Source organism: Mobula hypostoma, chromosome 2 (assembly GCF_963921235.1).
Source record: "Mobula hypostoma chromosome 2, sMobHyp1.1, whole genome shotgun sequence".
In the NCBI taxonomy this organism is placed as follows: domain Eukaryota; kingdom Metazoa; phylum Chordata; class Chondrichthyes; order Myliobatiformes; family Myliobatidae; genus Mobula; species Mobula hypostoma.
The window spans coordinates 139,461,177-139,487,198 of record NC_086098.1 but is presented as its reverse complement, the minus strand read 5'-3'; the positions used below and the strand labels follow the sequence as shown (position 1 = coordinate 139,487,198).

Sequence of the window (26,022 nt, the reverse complement as noted above, 5' to 3'; positions counted from 1 at the left end):
AGGCCTAGGTTCTGTAACTTATCAATCAGGACTGTGGGAATGATGGTGTTAAAAGCTGAGCTACAGTCAACAAACAGCATCCTGACATAGGTGTTTGTATTTCCAGCATCTGCAAAATCTCTTGTGTCTAACACTGATGAATGCTTGTTTTGGACAAATTTTGCCACAGGAAAACTTGAATGGTGCTAAAAGCACCTGCAACTCAATTTCTGGGCTCTGGTAACAACAACAGTGGCCATAAAGCTATAAAATTGTTTTAAAAACAAATCATCTTATTCACTATTGTGCGACAAAGTAGGGATTTTCTATTGCTACTCAGTTTGGGATGTATATGACTTAAAGTTTACAACAGTGTTGTTGACTTTTAATTGAGAGGGCAAGTAAGGACCAGACAAAATAAACAAAGCAGTGACAGGGTGTAACATAAACTCAATAAATTGGGTTGTTTGTCCACCACCAAAAACAAACCTTGAAAGCTACTGAATTGTGACCGAAATGTCCTGCACCTTGTAATTTACCTGCACCGCCTTTTCTCTGTAGCTATTGCACTTTATTTTGCAGTGTTATTTTTTTTTGCCTTGTTCCAACTCAATACACTGTGTAATGATTTAATCTTTGAACAGTACACATGACAGGCTTTTCACAGTATTTCGGTACATGTGACAACAATAAACCAATGCCAATTCCTTTCCAGTCAGGCCTACATTCAACCTCTAGACCAGGGAGTGTAACTGACACTCAATGTCCTAAAAACCAGTAAAGTTGCTCTGTCTTGCTATTGTATATACACAAGCAAAAATATTTTATAAAATGCTGGCAAAAAAGAATACGGATGTGTTTAGAGCTGAGTGAAAAGATATTTGAAATAACAGGAGGAAAAGAGTACTTAGTGGGTACTATGAAGATAGCTCCACAGGATATAAACCAGAACTCTGAGAAACCAACTGACCAATTTTTAATCTTTCCCCTGCATCTAACCACACTTCATAATAGTTATCAAATCCATCTCATCACCAAAGTTTTACTGTTTGTTACCTGTTTGGTGACCTTTTGTCAATTAAACCCCTCTTCAAAATCTCTTTTATATCTGTTTGTAGCTCAATAATCCGAGTAGGAATTATTTTCCAAGAATTGAGTAGATTTATTTGTTCTCTGGTTACGGGATATCCATCCAAGACAAACCTATAAAGAAAACAGATTATGGTTTTGAGCTATGGAAAAATAGTCTAAAATACGGCATATATTTCCAATAAAGAATAGAGCTTTATAAAATAGGAGAGTAGGCATAGTTGGAGAAAATACTGGGGGCAGAGATTTGGTGGGACCTAGGTTGGAATATTTTGAAGACAGAATTGTGGGACATCAGGAATCAGACTAAGGGAAGGGACCTTAATTCTGGGAACAGTGGTGATCAAAAGAATCCATTTAATGTCAAGTTTGGGAACGACTCCTTACTTTCTTTGTTGCAGGTCTTCTTCAGAGCTGCTATCCCTGAAGGCACCATGATGGCACCGATTGCCTTTAGAAAACTTGACATGAATTGTATATTAAAGAAGTGTCAGGCCCCTTAATTACATATTTACTTCTGAGATAAGTAAAGAAAATCTCTTGCTCATCTATATTTAGAAAAGTGGTACATTTACTTGGGTAAATTGGTAGAGCAGTTTGCAAGTGATAAAGGGCTCCAGATTATTTAATAGCCAGCTAGTCAAGTGTTTTGTGCAGCAAACCTCATCTACACCCGAAGAAAAGCTGATTTACACAGGCTATTCCTTGCTTCTATGTGTTTGACGGAATGCGTAATAGATAAGTGAACATAAAACGGACAAGAATAAGCCATGTTTTAGAAATACTTGAGACATACCCTCTGGTGTTGCATACGACATCCATCAAGCACACTTCTAGACACTTTACAACAAATATATCTGGCACGATCAAACCCTGTTTGAGATGTTTAATAATATTAACAGCCAAAGCAGTCTTCCTCTGAGTGGTCAGAACTGTGCGAACAGCTTCTCCTGCTGAAATGCGCCGAAGTCCAAATTCACTGGCAAACTTCCTGGCCACTATAACACAAACAGAACGTGTATCTTGAAAACTGCTGAAAGAACTGATTTAATGACATGTTGGCCACAATCCTGAAGCAGTTCTTTGAAAGAGACATGAGGTGGGGAGTAGGAAGGGGGGAGGGAAAGAAACTTTCATATGCACTTTTCCTTTAATTTTTTCCCACCCATGGCAGATAGAAAATTTCAAAAATAAATAGTCTAGTCAGGGGTTCCCAACCTGGGGTCCATGGACCTCTTACTTAATGGGATTGGTCCTTGACATAAAAAATGTTGGGATCCCCTGGTCTAGAAATATAGGTGGACTGAAACAAACTTCAATTTTTCTGGTTCAAAATTAAAACAAAAATATAGATGCTGTACCTATAAAATAAAAACAGAATGCTGGAAAACTCTACAAGTTAGGTAACATAGCTTGTGACAGAATATCCACAAATTTGCCACTTGTTGGCAGAATTTCAGATGGTGACAAAGAAGCATACAGGAATGAGATAGATCAGCTGGTCAAGTGGTGTCACAACAACACCCATGTACTTAACATCAGTAAGACAAAGGAATTAATTGTAGACTTCAGGAAAGGCAAGTCAAGGGAGTACATGCTAGTTCTTATTGAGGAATCAGAAGTGAAAGAGTGAGCAATTTCAAGTTCAAGAGTGTCAACATCTCTGAAGATCTATCCAGGGCCAAACATATTGATACAATTACAAAGAAGCTACGAACGCAGTTATATTTCATTAGGAGTTTGAGGACACTTGGTAGGTCACCAAAGGCATTTGCAAGTTTCTTCAAATGTACTATGGAGAGCATTCTGGCTGGTTACATTACCATGTGCTATGGAGAGGCCACTGTGCAGGACTGCAAAAAGCTGCAGAAAGTTGTAAACTCAGCCAGCTCCATCATGGGCATTGGTCTCCCCAGCAACCAGGACATCTTCAAAAGGCCATGCCTCAAAAAGGTGGCATCCATCATTAAGGACCCCCATCACCCAGGACATGCCCTCTTCTCATTGCTACCATCAGGGAGGAGGTACAGAAGCCTAAAAACACAAACTCAATGTTTCAGGAGCAGCTTCTCCTTCACCATCAGATTTCTAAATGGACAATGAACCCATAAACACTACCTCAGTATTTTTCCCCTCTCTGTTTGCCCTACTTATTCAATTTATTTTATATACTTATAGTAATTTATAGTTTTTATTTTAAAAGTAGTGCAATGTACAGCTACTGTAAAACAACAAATTTCATGACATATGCCAGTGATATTAAACCTGATTCTGACAGAAATGGTGTTAACAATTCAAGACCATGACCTTCTATCAAAATGCTAAGTCTGTTTCTTTCTTTCCAGTGACTTGACCTTCTGAGCAATTCTGAAACTTCTGTTTTTATTTAAAATAATCAAAAAATATTTTTCACCAATCCACCAGCAGAATGTTTCTTCATGGGAGGTAGCATTGTAGCTTAAACTTAAACAGGATCCCCCTGCTCCATCTATTTGGCAGAATACTGTCCAGGCTATTCATAGTCTGAAAATCCTAAAAGGATATTGTACCAAACAACAGGAATTCTGAAGATGCTGGAAATTCAAGCAACACACATCAAAGTTGCTGGTGAACGCAGCAGGCCAGGCAGCATCTATAGGAAGAGGTGCAGTCGATGTTTCAGGCCGAGACCCTTCGTCAGGACTAACTGAAGGAAGAGTGAGTAAGGGATTTGAAAGTTGGAGGGGGAGGGGGAGATCCAAAATGATAGGAGAAGACAGGAGGGGGAGGGATGGAGCCAAGAGCTGGACAGGTGATAGGCAAAAGGGATACAAGAGGATCATGTGACAGGAGGTCCGGGAAGAAAGACAAGGGGGGGGGGACCCAGAGGATGGGCAAGGGGTATATTCAGAGGGACAGAGGGAGAAAAAGGAGAGTGAGAGAAAGAATGTGTGTATAAAAATAAGTAACAGATGGGGTACGAGGGGGAGGTGGGGCATTAGCGGAAGTTAGAGAAGTCGATGTTCATGCCATCAGGTTGGAGGGTACCCAGACGGAATATAAGGTGTTGTTCCTCCAACCTGAGTGTGGCTTCATCTTTACAGTAGAGGAGGCCGTGGATACACATGTCAGAATGGGAATGGGATGTGGAATTAAAATGTGTGGCCACTGGGAGATCCTGCTTTCTCTGGCGGACAGAGCGTAGATGTTCAGCAAAGCGGTCTCCCAGTCTGCGTCGGGTCTCGCCAATATATAAAAGGCCACATCGGGAGCTCTGGACGCAGTATATCACCCCAGCCAACTCACAGGTGAAGTGTTGCCTCACCTGGAAGGACTGTTTGGGGCACTGAATGGTGGTAAGGGAGGAAGTGTAAGGGCATGTGTAGCACTTGTTCCGCTTACACGGATAAGTGCCAGGAGGGAGATCAGTGGGGAGGGATGGGGGGGACGAATGGACAAGGGAGTCGCGTAGGGAGCGATCCCTACGGAATGCAGAGAGAGGGGGGAAGGGAAAGATGTGCTTAGTGGTGGGATCCCGTTGGAGGTGGCGGAAGTTACGGAGAATAATATGTTGGACCCGGAGGCTGGTGGGGTGGTAGGTGAGGACCAGGGGAACCCTATTCCTAGTGGGGTGGCGGGAGGATGGAGTGAGAGCAGATGTACGTGAAATGGGGGAGATGTGTTTAAGAGCAGAGTTGATAGTGGAGGAAGGGAAGCCCCTTTCTTTAAAAAAGGAAGACATCTCCCTCGTCCTAGAATGAAAAGCCTCATCCTGAGAGCAGATGCGGCAGAGATGAAGAAATTGCGAGAAGGGGAAGCTGCTATCACAGCAATCTGGACTATTCCTCTTCTCACCCTGTCTCTTGCAAAAACGCCATCCCCTTCTCGCAATTCCTAGAGATGCTGCCTGGCCTGCTGCGTTCACCAGCAACTTTGATGTGTGTTGCTAGGATATTGTACCATGCATTTATTTGTGAGAGTATTACTTGAATTGTGAAATTCACTTTGATAGATACTCTGAAAGTCATTCGGATTTTGTCAATTTCTGATAGAATTTGCAGGTTGTATATAAATTAGACTAAACCATTACAAGATTCATCCATTACAAGAAGATAGCTTAAAATTCCAAGTCTGACATACCACCACCCACCCTACATACCCCAATTTGGGTCTACCTTGGTGGTGGGGAAAGTTGGAGAAGCAACAATCTGAGACAGAATTAGCAGTACCTAGATTGAAATATGGATTGATTAGAGAAAGCCAGAATGGATTTGTTAAAGGGAAACATGTCCGACTCTCTTGGTATAGTTTTTTAATGAAATAACACAGAAAAGTAGTTGATGTGGTATACATAGACTTCTGAAAACCCATGGTGATGTGGAAAGACTGTGGAAATTAGGATTGTTCTTTTTGGTAAAGAAAATGCTATAATGAGAAAAGCATTTAAAGCTCATGAAGGGAATAACTGGTGAAAGGTTGAGGAACCAGGTCAGGTGATAGGCCAAAATGAGACGAGGGAAAAACTCAAGGAGAGAGGTGGATAGAATTTGATGGTCCATTTACAAGGGATACACATTTAACAGCAAAAGATTTGCAAGACTCTGGGAAAGTATATGGCAGTGGGACTAACTGGATTGCTGTTGTATAAAGCTGGTATGAAAGAGTTTGACAAGCAGAATGGTCCCTTTCTGCATTCTGCAATTTTGTGAATCAGTGATTCTTTGTCCACTGGCCAGCCTAAAGTATCAGTCTTTTGTAAGGGCCAATGTTCTGATATAAGACTCTTGCTAAAGGGACAAAAGGCTAATTGCCAAGATTGGAGGACTGGACAACTGCCCTCTCTATGGATTAAAGAGTTTTGTTTGTTGATGGCATATGTACATGCATATCAAATATATGTTTATTGAAGTATTTGGACCTGGTGGCTTGTTAGTGTTGAGACATGCTTGAATAGATTCACCATCCTATAAACACCATTATCGCCATTAAGGCAACTTTGAAATCATTGTTTTAATTATAACACAATGATATAAGTTTGCTGTTACTTACCGGTACTCTTTCCAGATTTTGGGGGTCCAACAATGGCAATCTTGATGGGCACAGCAGGCCTTGGCTTAGGCTGGGTGATATACTTGAAAGGATTTTCAATGAATTTGTCTCTGTTTTGTTTGCTCACAAAAAAATAAACATACTTGCGGTGGACAACAGGAAAGACATTTTGATGCATATCTTGGATAGGCTGGATTGCATTTCCTTCACTTAACTGCAGTGTCAGAATAAAAGTAATTTAAAGTTAAAATTGGACTTGTTAACTTACAAACTCATCTGTGTGTGTGTATTTATGCTGTGTTAAACCTGAGCGATATATTTTGCTTGTATCTTTTCATGTGGGTGCAGCTCTGATGCAGTAAAGATTGCATTCCTTGTGTAATGTATATACTATCAGATATAATTTCAGTTGCTCTGTGCCATACTGACACCTGATCTATAACAATGCATACATAGTACTCCAGAACAATCCATGGATCCTCCCTGATGTCAGAAATCTTCTCCTGTGCGGCACTACCCTGCTTTTAGATGAATGCATAAGCACATCTTTCCTTTGTAACAAACAAGAGAAAATCTGCAGATGTTGGAGGTCAAAGTAATACACTCAAAATGCTGGAGGAACTCAGCAGGCCAGGCAGCATTTAGGGAAAAGAGTAAATAAATCAACATTTTGGGGAGACCCTTCCTTTGTAGCCACTGCGTTAATAATCATTAGACCAGCATTACCATGCACCTGTTAAACAATTCATGTGCAAATGAATCTCAGAGCTCCAGTCCTTAAGGACACCTGACAACCAAACCACAGCACTACTGTAAATGTTTGTGATTTGCTCTGTTGGAGAGGAAGCATTGTCTCAAGAATATGCACCTGCAATTCGTGCAGATGAGATCATCAGGAATATAAATACATCATGCTGCTCATTGGGCTGGAAGGGCCTGTTGCACACAAAATTAAAACATAAATAATATGTTAACACAAGAAGTGCCAGGAGAACTTTGAGAACCGGAATGTACCCAAAGTGCCAGGAGAAAGTAACAGATATCACAGTCAAGATGATTCTCTTTCAGCAAAAAAACAAATTGCAAGAAGAACTCAAACCAGGGACAGGGTTCCTCTTGTCCTCACCTACTACCCCACCAGCCTCTCAGCGCATAATTCTCCAAAACTTCCGCCATATCCGACAGGATCCCACCACCAAAACCATCTTTCCCTCTACTCACTTTCTGCTTTCCACAGGGTTTTCTCCCTACGCAACTCCTTTGTCCATTCATTCCCCCCGCTCCCACTGATCTCTTTCCTGCACTTGTCCGCCTTGCAAGCGGAACAAGTGCTACACCTGCCCCTATATCTCCTCCCTCACTACCATTCAGGGCCCCAATAGTCCTTCCAGGTGAGGCGACACTTCACCTGTGAGTCTGTTGAGGTCATATACTGTGTCCAGTGCTCCTGTTGTGGCCTCTTGTATATCGGCGAGACCCAATGTGGATTGGGAGACTGCTTTGCCAAACTGTCTGCCAGAAAAAGCAGGATCTCCTAGCGGCTACCTATTTTAATTCCACTTCCCATTCCCATTCCAATATGTCTACCCATGGCCTCCTCCACTGTCGTGATGATTGCCACACTGAGGCTGGAGGAACGACACCTTATATTCTGTTTGGGTGGCCTCCAACCTGATGGCATGAACATCGATTTCTCGAACTTCTGGTAATGCGTCCACCCACCCCAACCCTCTTCACCATTTTCCATCCCCTTTTCCCTCTCTCACCTTGTTTCCTTGTCCACCCATCACCTCCCTCTGGTGCTCCTCCCCCCTTTTCTTTCTTCCATGGCCTTCTGTCTCTTTCACCAATCAACATCCCAGCTCTTTACTTCATCTCTCCTCTTTCAGGTTTCACCTATCACCCTGTGTTTCTCTCTCTCCTCCCCCTGCACTTTTTAAATCTACTCCTCAGCTTTCTTTCTCCAGTCCTGCCAAAGGGTTTTGGCCCGAAACGTCGACTGTTCTCTTTTCCATAGATGCTGCCTGGCCTGCTGAGTTAGTGGAACTCAGTGGGTCAAGCACCTTCTGTGGAGGCAGAGGGATGGTTGACATTTTGTGCCAAGACTCTGCATCAGGAAAGGCTGCCTCCACAGACGCTGCTTGGCATGCTTTCCTCCAGCAGTTTGTTTTTTTTGCTCCAAATTCCAGCATCTTGATTTTCTCTGGAAATCAGGTATACAGGAAAAAGTTCAATGACTTCAAATGTTTTCATAAAATGAAGGTTCTGACTGTTTTAGCTCTAGGCAACAATAGGTTATAGTCCACAACACCTGCACAGATGCAGAAATATACACACACAACTCAGACTGCACACTATTCAAAGCACACATGTGGAAACATGAGTGAAACGACAGCACGCATTGGATTAAAATTCCAATTCTCTCTGGGGAGAGGTGAAGAGAGAGCAGAAATGCAGGAAAATGAAGAGATGTGAGTGAGGGTTTCATCCAGAAGTGGGGACATTCACTAATGATTACATGATGGCTCATACCATTCTCAAATCCACAGATCCCATAAGTTGAATAAATAAAGAAGAGCTCAGCTTTGTTTAAGTGAAGACTGGGTGGATTGCCATGTAAACCTTCCGGTTTCTGCAAAGGGGACATCAACGTGGATTTATTACTAACTGTCATACAACCCACTGCATGACTCTGCAACTTGAGGCAGCTTCAGAAATGACAAACTATTTCACAAATTTTAGAAACAGCAGTCAACTTGCAAGCAGTGGATGATATCATTAAGTGACAACCCATTTTACTGCTGAATGTATTTTTAGTTGCACATTTGATAGAGGAACTAGCTAGATTGCTCAATACTGAGGTCCAAAACAGCAAAGCTGGCATCAACTATACACATCACTTTTTGTGTATTCTACATAATTCCTTTAGTATTTAATGCACAGATGGTAACACACTCACACTCATGGTGTCCAGAACAACTTGTGATATGTGCATGTGTGTCATAGCAGCTATTTAGATCCCAAATGCATATCATAATATACAAGTGACAAGCATCTTAAATACTACTCTATGCAAACTCATTCTAATACTTATACAATTGGAAACATAGAAAACCTACAGCACAATACAGGCCCTTCGGCCCACAAAGTTGTGCTGAACATGTCCCTACCTTAGAAATTACTAGGCTTACCTATAGCCCTCTATTTTTCTAAGCTCCATGTACTTATCCAAAAGTCCCTTAAAAGACCCTACCATATCCGCCTCCACCACCGTTGCTGGCAGCCCATTCCACGCACTCACCACTCTCTGCGTATAAAACTTACCCCTGACATCTCCTCTGTACCTACTCCCCAGCACCTTAAACCTGTGTCCTCTTGTGGCAAACATTTCAGCCCTGGGAAGAAGCCTCTGACTATCCATACAATCAAAGCCTCTCATCATCTTATACACCTCTATCAGGTCACCTCTCATCCTCCGTCACTCCAAGGAGAAAAGGCCAAGTTCACTCAACCTATTCTCATAAGGCATGCTCCCCAATCCAGGCAACATCCTTGTAAATCTCCTCTGCACTCTTTCTATGGCTTCCACATCCTTTCTGTAGTGAGGTGACCAGAACTGAGCACAATACTCCAAGGAGGGTATGACCAGGGTCCTATATAGCTGCAACATTACCTTTCGGCTCCTGAATTCAGTTCCACAATTGATGAAGGCCAATTCACCGTACGTCTTCTTAACCACAGAGTCAACCGGCACGGCTGCTTTGAGCATCCTATGGACTCAGACCCCAAGATCCCTCTGATCCTCCACACTGCCAAGAGTCTTACCATTAATACTATATTCTGCCATCATATTTGACCTACCAAAATGAACCACTTCACACTTATCTGGGTTGAACTCCATCTGCCACTTCTCAGACCAGTTTTGCATCCTATCAATGTCCTGCTGTAACCTCTGACAGCCCTCCACACTATCCACAACATCCCAACCTTTGTATCATCAGCAAACTTACTAACCCATCCCTCCACTTCCTCTTCCAGGTCACTTATGAAAATCACGAAGAGTAAGGGTCCCAGAACAGATCCCTGAGGCACACCACTGGTGACCAACCTCCATGCAGAATATGACCCATCTACAACCACTCTTTGTCTTCTGTGGGCAAGCAAGTTCTGGATCCACAAAGCAACGACCCCTTGGATCCCATGCCTCCTTACTTTCTCAATAAGCCTTGCATAGGGTACCTTATCAAATGCCTTGCTGAAATCCATATACACTACAACTACTGCTCTCAAAAAATTCAATCAGGCTCGTAAGGCCCAACCTGCCTTTCACAAAGCCATGCTGACTATTCCTAATCATACTATGTCTCTCCAAATGTTCATAAATCCAGCCTCTCAGGATCTTCTTCATCAACTTACCAACCACTGAGGTAAGACTCACTGGTCTATAATTTCTTGGGCTATTTCTACTCCCTTTCTTGAATAAGGGAATAACATCCGCAACCCTCCAATCCTCTGGAACCTCTCCCGTCCCCAATGATGATGCAAAGATCATCGCCAGAGGCTCAGAAATCTCCTCCCTCACCTCCCACAGTAGCCTGGGGTACATCTCATCCAGTCCCGGCGACTTATCCAACTTGATGCTTTCCAAAAGCTCCAGCACATCCTCTTTCTTAATATCTACATGCTCAAACTTTTCAGTCTGCTGCAAGTCATCACCAAGGTCCTTTTCCATAGTGAATACTGAAGTATTCATTAAGTACCTCTGCTATTTCCTCTGGTTCCATACACACTTTCCGACTGTCACACTTGATAGGTCCTATTCTTTCAAGTCTTATCCTCTTGTTCTTCACATACTTGTAGAATGCCTTGGGGTTTTCTTTAACCCTGCCCACCAAGGCCTTCTCATGGCCCCTTCTGGCTCTCCTAATTTCCTTCTTAAGCTCCTTCCTATTAGCCTTATAATCTTCCAGATCATCTAACATTACCTAGCTTTCTGAAACTTTTGTAAGCTTTTCTTTTCTTCTTGACTAGATTTATAACCATATAACAATTACAGCACGGAAACAGGCCATCTCAGCCCTTCTAGTCCGTGCCAAACTCTTCCTCTCACTTAGGCCAACCGACCTGCACTCAGCCCCTAACCCTGCATTCCTTTCCTGTCCATATAGCTATCCAATTTAACTTTAAATGACAACATCGAACCTGCCTCAACCACTTCTGCTGGAAACTCATTCCACACAGCTACCACTCTCTGAGTAAAGAAGTTTCCCCTCATGTTACCCCTAAACTTTTGCCCTTTAACTCTCAACTCATGTCCTCTTGTTTGAATCTGCCCCCACTCTCAATGGAAAAAGCCTAACCACGTCAACTCTATCTATCCCCCTCATAATTTTAAATACCTCTATCAAGTCCCCCCTCAACTTTCTATGCTCCAAAGAATAAACAGCCAACTTGTTCAACCTTTCTCTGTAACTTAGGTGATGAAACCCAGGTAACATTCTAGTAAATCTTCTCTGTACTCTTTCAATTTTGTTGACATCTTTTCTTTATTACAGAACCCTTATTACAGCCTTTGTACACCACGGTTCCTGTACCCTACCATAACTTCCCTGTCTCATTGGAACTTACCCATGCAGAAATCCACACAAATATCCCCTGAACATTTACCACATTTCTTCCGTACTTTTCCCTGAGCACATCTGTTTACAATTTAAGCTTCCAATTTCCTGCCTGATAGCCTCATAATTCCCCTTACTCCAATTAAGCGCTTTTCTAACTTGTCTGTTCCTATCTCTCTCCAGTGCTATTGTAAAGGAGATAGAATTATGATCACTATCTCCAAAATGTTCTCCCACTGAGAGATCTGACACCTGACCAGGTTCATTTCCCAATACTAAATCAAGTACAGCCTCTCCTCTTGTAGGCTTATCTACATATTGTGTCAAGAAACCTTCCTTAACACACCTAACAAACTCCACCCCATCTAAACCCCTTGCTCTAGGGAGATGCCAATCGATATCTGGGAATTAAAATCTCCCATCAGGACAACTCTGTTATTATTACACCTTTCCAGGATCTTTCCCTATCTGCTCCTCGATGTCCCTGTTACTATTGGGCGGGCTATAAAAAACACCCAGTAAAGTTATTGATCCCTTCCTGTTCCTAACCTCCACCCACAGAGACTCCGTAGACAATCCCTCCATGGTGTCCACCTTTTCTGCAGCCGTGACGCTATCTCTGATCAACAGTGCCACGCCCCCACCTCTTTTGCCTCCCTCCCTGTCCTTTCTGAAACATCTGAAACCCAGCACGTGAAGTAACCATTCCTGTCCCTGAGCCATCCAAATCTCTGTAATGGTCACCACATCATATCCTTGCTGTAAGCTCATCCACTTCATTCACAATACTCCTTGCATTAAAATAGGCATATCTCAAACCTTCGGTCTGAGCGCATCCTTTCTCTATCACCTGCCTATCCTCCCTCTTGCGCTGTCTACATGCTTTCTCTACTTGTGAGCCAACCTCCTCTTTCTTCCCCAGCCTCTTCAGTTCCATTCTCACCCCCCAACAATTCTAGTTTAAACTCTCCCCGGTAGCTTTAGCAAACTTCCCCACCAAGATATTGGTCCCCTTGGAATTCAAGTGCAACCCGTCCTTTTTGTACAGGTCACACCTGTCCCAAAAGAGGTCCCAATGATCCAGAAATCTGCATCCCTGTCCCCTGCTCCAATCCCTCAGCCACGCATTTATCCTCCACCTCATTCTATTCCTATTCTCACTGTCACATGGCACAGGCATTAATCCCGAGATTATTACCTTTGCGATCCTGCTTCTCAACTTCCTTCCTAACTCCTTGTAGTCTTTTTTTCAGGACCTCTTCCCTTTTCCTACCTAAGTCATTGGTACCAATATGTATCACGACCTCTGGCTGTTCTCCCTCCCACTGCAGGATATCTTGGATGTGATCTGAAACATCCCAGACCCTGGCACCTGGGAGGCAAACTACCATCCAAGTTTCTTTCCTGCGTCCACAGAATTGCCTGTCTGACCCCCTAACTATAGAGTCCCCTATCACTACTGCCTTCCTCTTCCTTTCCTTACCCCTCTGAGCCACAGGGCCAGACTCTGTGCCAGAGGCACGGCCATTGTGGCTTCCCCCAGGTAGGCTGTCTCCCCCAGCAGTACTCAAAACAGGAGTACTTATTGTCAAGGGGTATAACCACAGCGGTACTCTCTAGTACCTGACTCTTCCCTTCCGCCTCCTGATTGTGACCCACTTGTCTGTCTCCCGTGGCCCCAGTGTGACCACCTGCCTATAAACTCCTTTTTATCACCTCCTCGCTCTCCCTGACCAGGCGAAGGTCATTGAGCTACATCTCCAGTTCCCTAACTCAGCCCCTTAGGAGCTTCCGCTCGACACACCTGGTGCATATATGGCTGTCCGGGAGGCTTGGAGACTCCAGGACCTCCCACATCTGACACCAAGCACAGAAAACTGGCCTCACACATATACTTCCTCCTTTCTGCAGATAACACAGGTAATCCTACCTCGCCTCATCCCGTTACCACCTAAGCCTGTTGAGCCAAAGCCCTATCACTCTGCTGCCTTTCACTCCGCTGCCCGCTCCGAACGCTGCCCGCTGGATATGGAGGTCTTCTTTTTAAACCTTTCGTGCTCTACTGGCTGATGTCATGCGCCTGCACAGTCTCGCCTCTCTTTTACCTTGAGTAGTTAAAAAACTGCCTTCACTCCGGAAAACAGCCGTTCACTCGCAGCCTTTTTGCTCCGAATTAAAACACATGACATGATACATTAAAACAAATACAATTTGTAAACTATATCAGTTATAAAACTTTAATGTAGTTCACATGGTGATCCAAATATCCCAAAGTAATATCTAGAACAACTTTTGAAAATCTGAAAACAAGAAAATTTAATTTTACTCACAAGACTAATATTCTGTAAAGATGTGACTCATTCTTCATTTCTAATAGAAAGGTGTATTTCACCTTTTTCCCCATTTATGTCTTTGTCTTAATATACAAATATACATATTCCACTTACCTCAATAATATCCCATCGGCCAAAAGAGCTTAACCTTTTATAGGAGTTATCCAGCAGCTTTTGAGCAAGTTTTATATTCACAGGGAAACATTTTTCAAACAGACTAACACGATTTTTCACTAGCGGTTCCACTTTCTGATGCAACTTGTATTGGACAATATGAGGTTTATGGTTTCCATTAATCACAATGCATGGTATCAAAAATTCTTTCAGTTGATCCTGTCAATTTAAAACAAAGGACAATTCAAACAACTAAGTCATGTTAGTTATTTGGGTGTAGGTGTAGATATCAGGTAAGTGAATAATATGCACTATTTCTTAGGAAATCTAGTCTTGATTATAGACTGTTTCAAATGTCCATAATTTGGTGTTTGATCCTTAAGCAGAATAATTCTAAAATATATTTTGTTCAACTTTAATTAATCATTTTTTTCTGCATCAAGTATGCAGCAGAGGGCTTGAACTGCTATTAGTTTTAATTAACAAGCATAATTCTGTGTTTCTTAAGTAATTTCTGAAAGGTTACATGCCAATCAAATCAAAACTATGAAAATAAAATGTTACTTTCAACAATGCTCCTTTTGGTATATTTATAAGCATCTGTAACTTGAAGCAAATCATCCGATGTGGACTGCAATCCACACCGCCCCCCCCCATTCCCCATCCCCTTTTCCCTCTCTCACCTTATCTCCTTGTCCACCCATCGCCTTGCCTCCCTCTGGTGCTCATCTCCCATTTTCTTTCTGCCATGACCTTCTGACCTCTTCTATCAGACTCCCCCTTCTCCAGCCCTGTACCTCTTCCACCAATGAATTTCCCAGCTCTTTACTTCTTTCCTCCTTCTTCAGGTTTCACCTATCACCTTGTGTTTCTCTCTCCTCTCCCACCCACCTTTTAAATCTACTCCTCAGCTTTTTTTTAAATCCAGTCCTGCCGAAGGGTCTTGGCCTGAAATGTTGACTGTACTTTTTTCCATAGATACTGCCTGGTCTGCTGAGTTCCTCCAGCATTTTGTGTGTGTTGCTTGGATTTCTAGCATCTGCAGATTTTCTCTTGTTCGTGATTGGATTTCCCATACAATGCCAGGAATGTTTAACTTTACCTCTGTATTCCTGAGTAGTCATACTTGAATGAACTCTACAAACCAAAATTATTTACGAAACTTTTCTACCTCCCTCCTGACCTCATTTTTTTTACAACACACGGAGGCCTTTGAACCTATTGAATCAATAAGATTTCAGGGCATTCTTATCATCCTATTCACTTGCAGCCTATTCCCTCCCAAATTGTCTTCAACTACCTCCTAATTTTCCTGTCAAAGCCTGCTGAGGGATCTGGGCCAGCTGGAAAAAGGAGCTGAAAAATAGCATATGAAATTTAATGCAGACATGTGAGGTGTGCACATTGGGAGTACAAACCAGGGTAGGACTTACACAATAAGCAGTAGGGCACTGAGGAGTGCAGTAAAACAGGGATCTGGGGATACATATCCATTGTTCCTTGAGAGTGGCATCACAGATAGATAGGGTCATGAAGAGAGCTTTTGGCACAATGGCATTTATAAATTAATGTATTGAGTACAGGAGTTGGGATGTTATGTTGAAGTTGTATAAGATGTTAATGTGGACTAATTTGGAGTATTATGTGCAGTTCTGGTTACCTACCTACAGGAAAGATATTAATAAGATCGAAACAGTGCTTAGAAAATTTACAAGGATGTTGCCAGGACTTGAGGACTTGAATTATAGGGAAAGGTTGAATAGGTTAGCACTTTATTCCCTCGAGGATAGGAGAATGAGGGGATATTTGACAGAGCTATAAAAATTATGAGGAGTATAGATAGGGTAAATGTAGGCAGACTTTTTCCTCTGAGGTTGAGTGAAACTAGAATTAGAGGTAATGGGTTAAGGATGAAAGGGTAAATGTTCAAAGGGAACCTCTTCACTCGAAGGATGTTAGAGTGTGGAAAGACCTACCAGCAGAAGTGATGTATGCGGGTTCGATTTTAGCATTTAGAAATTTGGATAGGTACATGGATGCGAGGTGTATGGAGGGCTATGTTCTGTGTGCAGGTTGATGGAACAAGGCAGAATAATAGTGTATTACAGGCTAGATGGGCCAGAGGGCCTTTTTCTGTGCTATAGTTTTCTATGACTCTGTAATACCGTGGCCAACTTAACTCACCAGTTAATTCACCAGCATATATTTGGGATGTGGGAGGAAAGCAAAGCGACTTGAGAAAAGTTATGCAGACACAGAGAGAATGTACAATCTCAATTTAGTCAGCTCACAAGGTCAGGATTGAACTACCTGTGCTGATCTACAAGAAATGCCAAGGTTATGGCTACGTAAGCCTTTGGAATTAATGTGGGTATTGTTCTGACAATCATGGTTAGGAAAGAAAACTCATAACCTATAATGGGGCAATTGCCCCACTGCTCATAGACTTAGCTTCTTACTTGCAAGGCAGATCAAGTCACACTGGACATTGAAAATCAACAGATTTGCAGTTGATGGTGGATAGAAGTGAATAAAGTCACTCCCAGCCAGGAGTACACAGCATATCTTTCTTGGAATTACTTTGAAATTACTTCCTACTTACAGTACCTTTTTGATTTAATCTTTTTTTTGAGTATATCTTTTCAAAATCAGAACCAGAGTTCTTTTCCTTCCTGTCAGAAACACATTTGGACATTCTTCTAGTTCAAGAAGTTTTGACCAATCCTTCACCCAAAGATCTTTATAATTTGGAAGACTTTATTTGACTCTTGCTATTGGAGAATGAATATAAGACAACAACATAAGCAGGAGCAGGAGAAGACCATTTGGCCCTTTGAACCTGCTTTGCCACTCTTCAAGGTTATGATGGCAATACCTGTACACTGTTAACTAGTACTATTTCTGATGTTTTACTGAAGCCAGAGAATCAACAGCAATGGTTTCTCTTCCCTAATGTATACCATTCTTTATGGTTTGCCCAAAGGATCTATCCTTGACTTTAATTGGTTCCTCAACTGGGTCCAAGTTGTTAAAATATTTGTCTGACCCTCCAATACTAGGTGAGCAGAATATTCCTCAGAAATAAATATTGGAAACTCTTAATCCATGAACTTCAATCCTCTTTACATTCTCCACCCTTCATGGTCATTTGTAAGCTTCTAGCATGCAACCTCCTAGTGTTCTAACTGAACCCCAGCTGGGAATAAAACCCACAAATGTGCAGATAAATAATGCATCATTTTAAAATCCTTCTTTTTATTCTCTCCATAGAATATTCTGTAATCTTCTAACGTCATTCAACCTCCAGATATCTAGACACTTCTAATTCTGGCATTTTGGCCATCCTGATTTTTAATTGCTTCATAAATAGCACATGGTCCTCCAACATCACTCGTTAAACATCTCTGCCTCTCTACCTCATTTCTCCTTCAAGTTACCCATCTCCTCAGGTTGTCAGGCTGAATCTCTCCATAAATGGCTCAACAGCAACTTGAGACAATTTACTTCCATTTGAAGGGATGTTGTTACATTGGTTATACATTCGCAAGCTAACGTAACGACAGATCTATTTGTTGGTTGAATATTGAAAGTTGAATAGTTTTCATCTTAAAGCAATGCTTGGTCCAGTAATCTCATGTAAACAAATATAAATATTGTTGTGCAAACAAGAACCTCACTTACCCAAACTCTTAATCAAAATATTTTCTGAACAAGCAACGTAATGACAACATTATTGAGTTACTCAAGTTTTTTTATATCAAAAATGAAAGACACCATTAATCAATACCATAATAACTTAACTGTTGTTACTATAAATATTTTCTTGAATTAGGAAGTTGCCTCTAAAAAGCTTGCAGTGAATCAATATCCACTACTCTTTCTCGCAATTTGTTCCAGAAGAAAGACTTACGTCAATTCTTATCAAACGCTTTTTATAGTATAAGTTTAAATACATGCCATTCTGCCTAATCATTCATATTCATTTTAAATAATGGAGATCTTTTCTTATTGCTGGTTGTTAATAATCTGGCAATGTGTTTTAAAAATCAATTACTCTATACCAGTTATGATATCTAACATTAGTTTCTATTTTGTTGCACATTTAATGCAATTTGCTATTTAAACATAAACAGTTAAATTCCCTGGAACAGCTTATTTTGTTCATGAAACCAATACAAATTGATCTGTCATTGTTAACATCACAAAGCAGGAATTAATCAAATTGTCTCAACTTCTCACAATTTATTTCATAAGTATAAATTCAACTAAACACATATTTAAATGCAATTAATAAGTATTTTCGTAATATTTCTAATGCACTTTGAACAGATGCAAATTGTCCTACTATAATATGGAATGAAATATTTTCAATTAGGTATCTGTACCTGAAGTGCACTTATCCTCTCCTGATCTGACTCATATTTATCTCCAATGTCGGTTCTCATCTGTTCAATAACTTCACTTTCTTCTTCTTCCTCCTCATCTACTTCCTCCTCCTCCACCATAAACTCATCTGCTAGAATATCTTCAATGTTCTCCTCATCTTCTTCTTCTTCACCATCACTTGCCTCACTTTCTTCTGGAGTTGGTTCAGGTTTATTAGCCTAAAAAGTAAATGCATAATTATTAAAATTCAGTGCTAAATATAACGTATTAACATGTTTATGAGTAAGCATTGTAAGGACAGATCTTCCAGTGTAAAGACAGTAGAGGGCAGGGGGCTAAACACACAGCCTTGTATTGCAATGTATTTCAAAAGATTTTCTATTTAAGATTTCACCAGTGTTCTCAATTGTTGCCTTTTAGTGTTAGTTTTTTCCTCCCATTAGAACGCGAGTGGTTACAGAACCCAAAAAGTCATGATTTCAAGGCATATAAATAACTATCACAACATGCAGGCAGGAAAAATAATTGCAAACATTACTCGTCCTGCAAATTGCCTTTTCCAACAGCTCCCTTCTGGAAAGCACTATAGGGCTATCAAAACAAAACTTCATGCCATCTTAGAAGTTAAACTGATCAACCATTCTAGTTAGACCCTCTACCCCCTTCTATCAGTGCACTGTAAACAGTTTAAACTACTTTTATAATGTTGTGAGTATATGCTGGTGTTTATCTATTTATACACATTTTATTCCCTATCATATTTTAACCTCTAATTTTATTTTTTTAGGTAATTCTTTATTCTTTATAATTGTTGAATGTTTTTTTTTGTTGCAAACCATGTCCTGAACAACAGCAAATTCCTAATATATGTAAATTTATTTGGTGAATAAAGTTTATCCTTGGTAACACTGGATATGAAATTGAGGCAAATTAGCCTTAACTGTTATTGGTTTTGACCTTTCATGCACTGAAATCAAAATGTGTTGTCCATAAATACAATAATGCAAGATTTAACGCAAACAACTACAGATCTCACCAACGTACAGCAAAATCATGAACACTGTTTGGCTAACCATTAAACCAAAACATTTCCTGAAAGAGCCAAATAATTGGTAAGTACATTTCCAACTCCCTAGGGTTCTATGAAGTCTGCATTAGTGGCTTGAGAGAACATGCTAAAAGAGCCGTGAAGGAAAATAACAGATATTTGAAGAAAAATTAACACTACCAATTTTCCTTCACAATTCCATAAAAAACTTCTCACAGTACCTTGTGATTATAATTATTTATAGATGTTCTACATCACAACATTTATCTGTTTGCCTCAGAGGGCAAATTACCAAATGGAAGAGTGCATCCCATAAAAATTAGGAATAAGTCTGGAACAATTATCTGCAAATATGGGCATATCTGTAAGCCTGTCTGTCTGACCCTCTACACCAAGTCCTCTGGTGTGAAAAATAAAAATAGCTGTAAAATCCAGTTCCTTATACTTGGTTACATTTGGTATTGTATGAAGATTTTACTGCTTTTGAAACAAATACAACTTGAAAGTATTGCACAATCATATTTGTACGTAGAAATCACATTATAGAAACATAGAAAACCTACAGCACAATACAGGACCTTAGGCCCACAAGCTGTGCTGAACATGTCCTTATCCTGAGAAATTACCTAGCGTTACCCATAGCCCTCTATTTTTCTAAGCTCCATGTATCCATCCAAGAGTCTCTTAAAAGACCCTATCGTATCCGCCTCCACCACCATCGCTGGTAGCCCATTCCACGCACTCACCACTCTCTGCGTAAAAAAACTTAACCGATATCTCTGCTGTGTTCACCAGCAACTTTTATGTGTGTTGCTTGAAATTCCAGCATCTGCAGATTTCCTCGTGTTTGCCCTGATATCTCTTCTGTCCCTGCTTCCAAGCACTTTAAAACTGTGCCTTCTCATGCTAGCCATTTCAGCCCTGGAAAAAGCCTCTGACTATCCACACAATCAATACTTTTCATCATCTTATATACCTCTATCAGGTCACCTCTCATCCTCCATCACTCCAAGGAGAAAAAGCCGAGTTCACTCAACCTATTCTCATAAGGCATGCTCCCCAATCCAGGCAACATCCTCGTAAATCTCCTCTGCACCCTTTCTTTGGTTTCCACGTCCCTTCTCCAGTGAGGTGACCAGAACTGAGCACAGTACTCCAAGTGGGGTCTGACCAGGGTCCTATATAGCTGCAACATTACCTCGCCGCTCTTAAACTCAATCCCACGATTGATGAAGATCAATCCACCGTATGCTTTCTTAACAACAGAGTCAACCTGTGCAGCAGTCTTGAGTGTCCTATGGACTCGGACCCCAAGATCCCTCTGATCCTCCACACTGCCAAGAGTCTTACCATTAATACTATATTCTGTCATCATATTTGATCTACCAAAATGAACCACCTCACACTTATCTGGGTTGAACTCCATCTGCCACTTTTCAGCCCAGTTTTGCATCCTATCGATATCCTGCTATAACCTCTGACAGTCCTCCACACTATCCACAACACCTTTGTATCATCAGCAAATTTACTAAACCCATCCCTCTACTTTTTCATCCAGGTCATAACAATACACTGTAAAGTAAATCTATCCATAAATTGATTTTTTAATTAATTTCCACGAGGGGAAATTTTGCCTGATACATCTGTTTGAATTCATAGAGGAAGTACCTGGTAGGATAGACAAAGGAGAGTGAGTAGATGTTAATTTTTGGATTTTCAGAAGGCCTTTGACAAGTTGCTGCACATGAGGCTGCTTAATAAGATTTAAAAAAACATGCTCTTACATTAAAGATACTAGCATAGATTGAAGATTGGCTGACCAGCAGGAAGCAAGAATGGGAACAAAGGGGGCTTTTTCTGGTTGGCTGCCAGTGGTTAGTGCTGTTCCCGAAGGGTTGCTGTTGGGGCCGCTTCTTCTTAAATTGTATGTCAATGATTTTGACGATGAAATTGATGGCTTTGTGATTAAGTTTGTGGATGAGATGAGGATAGTTGAGGGGCAGGTAGTATTGAGGAAGCAAGGGGTTTGCAGAAGGGCTTAGACAGATAAGGAGAATGGGCAAAGAAGTGGCAGATGGAATAAAGTGTAGGGAAGGTATGGTCATGCACTTTGGTAGAAGGAATAAAAGCATAGACTGTTTTCTAAACATGGAAAAATATTCAAAAATCCGAGGTGCAAAGGGACTTAGGAGTCCTTGTGCAGAATTCCCTTAAGTTTAATTTGCAGCTTGAATTGGTGGTGAAGAAGGCAATTCTAATGTTAGCATTCATTTCACGAGGACAAAATGTAATATGAGGCTTTATAAGGCAGTGGCATTGCCTCACTTGGAATATTATGAGCAATTTTGGACCCCTTATTTAAGAAAGGATGTGCTGACATTGGAGGAGGTTCAGAGGAGGTTCTGGGCCTTTACATACTGGAATCTAGAAGAAAGAAGGCGGATCTCATTGAAACCTATCGAATGTTGAAAGGCCTAGACAGAGTGGACGTGGAGAGGATGTTTCAATGGTAGGGAAGTCTACGACAAGAGGGTACAGCCTCAGAATATAAGGATGTCCATTTGGAACAGAGATGAGGAGGAATTTCTTCAGCCAGAGAGTAGTGAATCTGTGGAATTCATTGGCACAGTTGGCTGTGGAGGCCAAATCAGTGGGTATATTTAAAGTAGAGGCTGATAGGTTTTTGATCAGTATGGACCTTAAGATTATAAGGCGAGAGTGAAAATAAATCAGTCTTGATTGAATAGCAAAGCAGACTCGATGGGCTAAGTGGCCTAATTCTGCTTCTATGTCTTATGAGTCTTAATCCTTAGAAAATACATACTGGGTCTCTGTCAGAGAAATACAGTTAGTCCCACTTCTTCGAATATTAGCAATCATTAGTTTTGTAATAATGAAGCTTTCTTCTGACATTTGCTTGTTCTTATCACAACTCAGTTTTACCTGTTTCTCTTTCTTTCTTTCCGCTCGCTCTGCCAAAAGTTCCTCCCTTCTTTTAGCAATTTGTTCATCCTAAAATGCAAGGCAGTAAAGAGATGCTTGTAACTACAAAGATCTAGAAACAGAGAAAATTATATTTTATATGTGTTTCTGCTCAGAATATCACCTTTAATTTCTGTTAAAAGTGGAGAAACATATAGGTGACTAGAAATTAACCACTTGCAAAGACTACACCCTTTAAACCACGTATTCAAGAAAAAAAAGCTGATATTGTAAAATTCTAACAATCCATTATACTATTGTTCAAAAACCCTGAGGCTCAGCAATGAGCTTTGCAGTTTGGTTTCCAGAGTTCCCTTTAGGGCTCTGTTTATAGTACTCCCTGTAAACTCACTGGGGCCTGTTTCCCAGCTACCTTTAAAATCACCAGAGACCTGCTTCTTCTACTCATTTTAATCTCACCAGGTTGTGTTTCCAGTTTCTCTTTGAAACTGACTAAGGGTTTGTAACTCATATTCCCTTTAAACAAATTGGAGCTCTATATTCAGCATTCCTTTTATAACCTTCTCTCAATTCCTCTGTCTCCATCGCATCTGCTCTCAGGATGAGGCTTTTCATTCCAGAACGGAGATGTCCTCCTTCTTCAAAGAAAGGGGCTTTCCTTCCTCCACCATCAACACTGCCCTCAACTGCCTCTCTTCCATTTCATACACGTCTGCTCTCACCCCATCCTCCCACCCTACCAGGGATAGGGTTCCTCTTGTCCTCACTTACCACCCAACCAGCATCCCCATCCAGCACATAATTTTCTGAAACTTCCGCCATCTCCAACAGGATCCCACCACCAAACACATCTTTCCCTACCCCCCCCCCCACTTTCTGCTTTCCGCAGGGACTGCTCCCTAGGCGACTCCCTTGTCCATTTGTCCATCCCCACTGATCTCCCTCCTGGCACTTATCTTTGCAAGTGGAACAAGTGCTACACCTGCTCCTGTACCTCCTCCCTCACTACCATTCATGGCCCCAAACAGTCCTTTCAGGTGAGGTGATGCTTCACCTGAGTCTGTTGGCATCACATACTGTGTCCAGTGCTCCCGGTGAGGCCTCCTGTATATCAGTGAGATCCGGCGTAGATTGGGAGACCGCTTCGCCAAGTGCTTATGCTCCACCTGCCAGAAAAAGTGGGATCTCCCAGTTGCCACCCATTTTAATACCACTTCCACATCCATTTCAATACTTCTATCCATGGCCTCCTCTACTGTCACACTGAGGCTGGAGGATCAACACCTTTTATTCCATCTGCATAGCCTCCAACCTGATAGCATGAATATTGATTTCTCAAACTTCTGGTAATGACCCCTCCTTCACTATTCTCCATCCATTTTTCCCTCTCTCACCATATCTCCTTGTCTGCCCATTGCCTCTCCCTGGCACTCCTCTCTCCTTTTCTTTCTTCTGTTAGATTTCTCCCTTCTCCAGCTCTATATCTCTTTCACCAACCAACTTCCTAGTTCTTTACTTCCCCCACCTTAAGTTTCTCCCTCCCCTCCTCCACCTTTTAACTCTACTCCTCATCTTTTTCTCTCCAGTCCTGCTGAAGGGTTTCAGCCTGAAACGTCAAATGTACTTTTTTTCTATAGATTCTGCCTGGCCTGCTGAGTTCCTCCAGTGTTGAGAATAATCATGGCAGTGGTGCTGCTATTGGTCAGAAAGTCAAGGATCCCATTGCAAATGGGGGTGTTAAGTGCCAGGTTTAGGAGCTTGGAGAGGAAGTTGCTTGGAATTATGGTATTGAAGGTGAAGCTGTAGTTAATAAACAATAGTCTAACATCATCATCATCATCATCATCATCATGTGACATGTTGTATGATGTGGGTGATTGTGGTCTTTGACTATGATAGTTCTTGGCAAATTTTTCTACAGAAGTGGTTTGCCATTGCCTTCTTCTGGCCAGTGCCGTTACAAGACCGGTGACACCAGCCATTATCAATTTTCTTCAGAGATTGTCTGCCTGGTGTCAGAGGTCACATAACCAGGACTTGTGATATGCACCTGTTGCTCATGCAACCACCAAACACCTACTCCCATGGCTTCATGTGGCCCTGATCCGGGGACTAAGCAGATGCTACACCTTGCAGGCTATGGAGGGAAGGAGCGTCTTACACCTCCTTTGGTAGAGATGTATCTCCACCCCAGCACCTATAAACCTAACAAAGCTGTCTTTAATGTCTAGATGTTCCAGCGATGAGTATTAGGCAAAGGTGATGATGTCAGCCATAGATCTATTTTGGCAGTAGGTGAATTTCAGTGGGTTGAGTTTGTCTGGCAGGCTGGAGTTAATATGTGCTACATCCAACATCTCGAAGCATTTCATGATGACTCTGATTCCAGCGCTCCCTTTGAAAAGAGTGGGACTCTGTATCCTACACTCACTTTATACTCAACAGGGTTCCTTTTAAAATTGCTGAATTCTACTTCTAGGTAGAGGACTAGAGGTTCACCATCAACTGCTCCTCAATTCTAAACGACTATTCCTAATTTCTTAATTATGTCCCAGAAATAACTCGACATCTATCCTGAGATGATCCCTAAGGATCTTCCATGTTTCAAAAAGGCCATATTCTTCTAAATTCCAACAAGAAATTCTTTAGCTTCTCTGATAGGACGATCCTCTCATCCCAGGAATAACCTAGTGAATCTCTTCTGGATTGGCTCCAGTACCAGTTTATCTTTTCTAAAATGATGTAACCAAAACTGTGCAGAGTACTCCAGGATTGGCCTCACCAGTATCTTGTACAACTGTAACAATACTTCAGCTTTCTGATCTAAAATAATAAAGACCAATATGCCATTTGCCTAACTAACTACTCGTTGCATTTGTTCACTAACTTCTTGCATTTCATGGACAAGAACATCTAGATCCTTATGTACTGTGCTCATCTGCAGTCTGCCTTCATTTAGATAATAACCTGCCTTTTGATTCATCCTACCAAACACTTTACAACATTAAATTTCATTTGCTAAGTTTTCACCCATTCAAACAATTGCAGAATCCTGATATCCTCATCACAACAAGGCCTCCAATCTATTTTCATATCATCAGCCAACTCGGATACCTTGCACTCTGTTCTTTCTCTAAGTAATTACTCAAACTGTAAATAATTGATAGCCAAGAGTTGATCATAAGAACATAAGGCATATCGCACAATTAGGCCATTCAGCCCATTGAGTCTGCTGCACCTTTTGATTATGGTCGATTTATTATTCCCTCTTAACTCCATTCTTCTGCCTTCTCCCTGTAACATTTAGCACCCTATTAATCAAGAACCAATCAGCCTACACTTTAAATGTATCTAATCTGGAGGAGCTGAGCACCATAATAGGCAGTCATGAAGTAGCACATTCTGATGCTTTCCCAATCATCATGGGGGACTTCAGCCAGGTTAGTTGAAGAAATCTCTAACAAATTATGACCAACATGTTACC

The 26,022-nt window shown here is 41.4% G+C and overlaps 1 protein-coding gene across 1 annotated transcript in view; it reads right to left on the bottom strand.

Annotated features, from left to right (window-relative positions):
- The window catches only part of ak9 (adenylate kinase 9), a 169,936-nt gene that overhangs the window by 35,618 nt on the left and 108,296 nt on the right, over nucleotides 1-26,022 (bottom strand). The window contains exons 27-32 of the mRNA XM_063040773.1: nucleotides 22,539-22,607; nucleotides 18,547-18,765; nucleotides 14,162-14,380; nucleotides 6,097-6,310; nucleotides 1,865-2,066; nucleotides 1,036-1,182 (exon numbers count right to left, since the gene is read on the bottom strand). Coding sequence (XP_062896843.1) covers nucleotides 1,036-1,182; nucleotides 1,865-2,066; nucleotides 6,097-6,310; nucleotides 14,162-14,380; nucleotides 18,547-18,765; nucleotides 22,539-22,607 — 1,070 coding nt within the window. The remainder of the gene's footprint in view (nucleotides 1-1,035; nucleotides 1,183-1,864; nucleotides 2,067-6,096; nucleotides 6,311-14,161; nucleotides 14,381-18,546; nucleotides 18,766-22,538; nucleotides 22,608-26,022) is intronic.